This window comes from Salvelinus sp. IW2-2015, linkage group LG15, assembly GCF_002910315.2.
Source record: "Salvelinus sp. IW2-2015 linkage group LG15, ASM291031v2, whole genome shotgun sequence".
Classification (NCBI taxonomy): Eukaryota; Metazoa; Chordata; class Actinopteri; order Salmoniformes; family Salmonidae; genus Salvelinus; species Salvelinus sp. IW2-2015.
In genome coordinates this window covers 26,706,896-26,711,210 of record NC_036855.1, presented here as the reverse complement: position 1 = coordinate 26,711,210, position 4,315 = coordinate 26,706,896, and the positions used below count along the sequence as shown (strand labels likewise).

Genomic DNA, 4,315 nt, shown 5'->3' with positions numbered 1-4,315 from the left:
GTTTCTGTTTCTCATGGAGCGGACACAGCCACAGGAGAGCTCAATACATTTCAACAGAGCAGATTCCGACGCATCGCCCGCGGTGTCCCTCTAAGAAACGCACAGCATCAAACAGTCAGGAGGAGACCGTCTATTCACATTGTCAGAATGGTTTGCTGGCTGGGAAAATGTTGTCAGTATTTTCAGTATGGAACTCTGCTGTTATTGTAGCAGTAATGAAGGGATTTTATTCGATTCAATGTCTGCTTCCCCAAAATGCTTTTTTAATTTTTTTTTAAAGCAAACGCTTTTATCCAGAGCAACTTACTGTAGTGAGTGTTTACATTTTCATATTTGTTTTACTGGTCCCTCGTGGGAATTGAACCCACAARGCTYGCATTGRAAGCACAAATGCTCTACCAACTGAGCTACACTATCTCCTATTAAGTGCACTAAATAGGCGCCATTTGGAATTCAGGCAGTGGGTGTGTCTAAATTATGTTTAGTCACATGGGTATAGGTGTAAAGTGGCCCTTCATAGAGTTGGATAGAGCGTGCCCTTGCTACAAAGCYTGTTTTATGTGCCATCTAGCCAACTCTATGTGAACATTCCCTACCTTCAGAATGGGGAAGTTTTCCTGCCCAGCTTTGAACTCAGCACGGTTACAGAGTCCAGCCACGCGGGACAGAGCATGCCATGTAGCCGAGCTCTTATCAAAGGTAGCACCTGAGAGAGAGAACACATGAGAAGCATTCGACTTTACAGAGGGAGGATGTACTGTATCAATGTGATTGGTTGCAAAATTCTGGTTACTTTCCCCACATTCCCAGGTTTTCAAGAAATTCCCMGTTGAAGGATTCCCAGATTTCCTGTGTTTTTCATCCTGATTCTGGGAATCTTCCAACTGGGATCTTTGCAACCCTAGACTTAGAGGATTGATGCACTGTGTCATTGTGAATGAGCTCTATCAGTARCAGCATTCATATTATGATTCAGCTCATTTTTCAGAGCAGAGTAGTCCACTAATTCAATGTGTCTGGTCGAGTGTAGGAAAGACAGATGATGTCTGTGGGTGGTCTCACCAGACTGGTCCTCCGTAGTGTCGGCCTCATGGATCATGTTGTCGAACCACATGTGGGCCACGGTCATGCGGTTCTGGGTCAGAGTGCCTGTCTTGTCGGAACAGATGGTAGAGGTAGAACCCAGGGTCTCCACAGCTTCCAGATTCTTGACCAGGCAGTTCTTCTTGGCCATACGCTTGGCAGTGAGGGTGAGACATACCTGAGAGAGAGGGGGGGGGGGGGGGTGGGGGGGATTGGGGATGGAGAGAGAAGAAGAGGAAAAAGGAAGAAAAAGGAAAAGCGAGATGGATGGAGAGAATGGATGGAATGGAGAGAGAGAGACAGAGAGAATGGATGGAGAGATATACGGAGAGAGAGAGATGGTGGAGAGATGGATGGATGGGATATGGATGATGGATTGGGATGGATGGATTGGATGGATGGATGGCATGGATGGATGGATGGAATGAGGAGAGGAGAGGAGAGAGAGGACGTAGAGAGTGGAGGAAGATGAGATGAGAGGGAAGGAGTGGATGAGAGATGACGAAGAGCAGATGATGAGCAGAGGATGGATTGGAGAGAAGAGAAGATGGATGGATGATGAGAGAGAGAGATGAGTGGATGGAGAGAGAGAGAGGAGTTTGGGTTTGAATCTGGCCCACTGCTCTTAAGGGCTCCACACAGTCTATGCAATGGATTCTCAATGGATCCTCAATGAATCCTCAATGGATCCTCAATAGATCCTCAATGGATCCTCAATGGATCCTCAATAGATCCTCAATAGATCCTCAATGGATCCGACGGAGCTTTGTTTGCGTAGTTCTATGTACTTTTCTGCAGCTGAATTTTTTTGCAACGCGACGCAAACGGAGCTCCGTAGCGTAGATGGTGATATCCCTCTCCACCTCTCTGTCTTATCCAATAAATAAAACATACGTAAGGAGAAGGACTTCCCCACTCCTTATTTAAAAAAATAATTTGGCCCATATAACAGTCGGACTCACAGTGACGGTCGCTTTGACAGACTAGCATCCTGTCCAGGGMTGTACAGGAGATGGGCTCCTGCACTATGGGTCATTCTGGCTCGGACATACAAGGCTTAACTCACAGTGACTGTGGCCAGCAGGCCCTCGGGGACGTTGGCGACGATGATGCCAATGAGGAAGATGACGGCCTCCAGCCAGGTGTACCCCAGGATGATGGCCAGGATGAAGAAGCTGACCCCCAGGAATACAGCCACGGCCGTGATCAGTTGAATGAAGTGTTCGATCTCCATGTTGATGGGAGTTTGGCCCGTCTCCAGCCCAGAGGCCAGGGTGGCAATACGACCCATCACTGTATGGTCTCCAGTCCCTACTACTACACCATGGGCTGTACCTGAGGGAGGGAGTGATGGGAGGGTCAGGTCAGGTCTCCCTTGTAAAACAAGTCTTCTGACTTCAATGGGACTTCCTATATAAATAAAGGTTAAATACAAATAAATGAATAAAAAGACAGGAAAGGATTTGTCCTACTGACCCTCCACACAGTTGGTTGAGAAGAAGGCGATGTTTCGAGTCTCCAGGGGGTTCTCATGGGTGAACTCCGGTGTGCGTGTCTGAGGCTCTGATTCTCCAGTCAGAGAGGAGTTATCCACCTTCACACACAGACAGAAAAAAGTTATTGAGAGAGAGAGAAAGAGAGAAAGAGAGAAAGAGAGCAACAACATGATCCAGCCTTCTTGGACTCCCTCCCATCTCCTCCTCTCCTCTTCTCTTCTCTCCTCCCCTCTCCTCTTCTCTTCTCTTCTCTCCTCCCCTCCCCTCACCTCCCCTCCATTCCCTTCCCTCTCTATCTCTCTCTCTCGATTGTTGTCTCTCTCTCTCTCTCTCTCTCATTGTGTCTCTCTCTGTCTCTCCTGTCCTTCTCACCTCTCTTTCCCTCCCTTCCACCTTTCCCATATATAGGTTGCCTGGGTGTGGTCTTGTCAGACTGTGGTATCATAACTGGCTGTTTCTCGCTACTACCAAGAGGCCAAGAGCTCGTTCTCTTACCGAGCCAGACTCCGTCATGGGCTCCTTCAAGACACATGGTTCCTCAGGTGAGCTGAGACTGCACAGTGTTACATTGTGAATCCCAAACGGCACCCTATTTCCTTTATAGGCACTACTTGTGACCAGGGCCCGCAGGTGCTGGTTAGAGGTAATGCACTATTAGGGTGTAGGGTGCCATTGGGCACGCCTGCACGTTCGTAAAGACTAGAACAGGCTAAAAATCACTTGTATAGTCTTAGATTTAGACTCATTTTCTCTAATATAATAACAATATATGCCATTTAGCAGACGTTTTTATCCAAAAGCGATTTACATTTGCTCGTGCATACAATTCATGTATGGTGTCCTGGGAATTGAATCCGCTTATGGCTGGCGTTGTAAGTCCGACGCTCTTACTATACTGAAGCTTCAGAGAACCATTTCTTTCCTTTGATGCCTCGAGTGGGCCTTACACATGACTTGATAAGCAACATAAGCTTAACCAACATAACAAGCTAATAATTGAGCACTTTGGATTTGCAAATGAATGTTTGCCAAAAAACATTTAATTATCTTTGTTTCATTCCTCCCCTTGTCTTTTCTCTTCATCCCTCCTCTCCCTTATCCATCACGTCATCCCTCCATCCCTCCATCCCTCCATCCCTTCCATTCCGCTCCATCCCTGGCAGCAAGGCCCTTGAGGGTGATCCAGGGAAGGAGAGAAGATGACGCATCAAATGCAAGAGCTAGGTGGTGAGGGAAGACCTGGTGGAGATCAAAAGGAGAGACAGGAATCCCTGCGCGACCTCCGAGTCGTCTCAGCGCGCGGGCTGCAAAGGTAAGGAGAGGAGAGGGGAGTGGGAGGAGAGGAGATGGAGAAGGAGAAGGGGGAAGGAGAGGAGAGGAGAGGGAGAGAGGAGAGGCGAGGAGAGGAGAGAGGAGAGGAGAGAGAGAGAGGAGAGGAGAGGAGAGGAGGGAAGAGGAGAGGAGAGGAGAGAGATTTTAGAAGAGAGGTGAGGGGGAGGGGAGGAGAAGGGGAGGGGAGGAGGAGAGGATGAGGAGAGGAGAGGAAGAGAGGAGAGGAGAGGAGCAGGAGAGGAGAGGAGCAGGAGAGGAGAGGAGAGGGGAGTTGGGGGGAGGGTTTGGGGAGAGGGGTAGAGGGAAGGGGAAGGAGGGAGAGGTGGCAGCGAGGAGAGGGAGAAGAGAGAGGGAGAGAGAGGAAAGAGAAGAGAAGAGAGGGGTGGAGAGGGGAGGAGAGGAAA

The 4,315-nt window shown here is 48.8% G+C and overlaps 1 protein-coding gene across 1 annotated transcript in view; it reads right to left on the bottom strand.

Annotated features, from left to right (window-relative positions):
• Positions 1 to 4,315, bottom strand: part of atp1a2a (ATPase Na+/K+ transporting subunit alpha 2a) — a 31,405-nt gene that overhangs the window by 18,342 nt on the left and 8,748 nt on the right. The window contains exons 4-9 of the mRNA XM_070447349.1: positions 3,075 to 3,098; positions 2,560 to 2,677; positions 2,150 to 2,418; positions 1,063 to 1,261; positions 597 to 706; positions 4 to 90 (exon numbers count right to left, since the gene is read on the bottom strand). Coding sequence (XP_070303450.1) covers positions 4 to 90; positions 597 to 706; positions 1,063 to 1,261; positions 2,150 to 2,418; positions 2,560 to 2,677; positions 3,075 to 3,098 — 807 coding nt within the window. The remainder of the gene's footprint in view (positions 1 to 3; positions 91 to 596; positions 707 to 1,062; positions 1,262 to 2,149; positions 2,419 to 2,559; positions 2,678 to 3,074; positions 3,099 to 4,315) is intronic.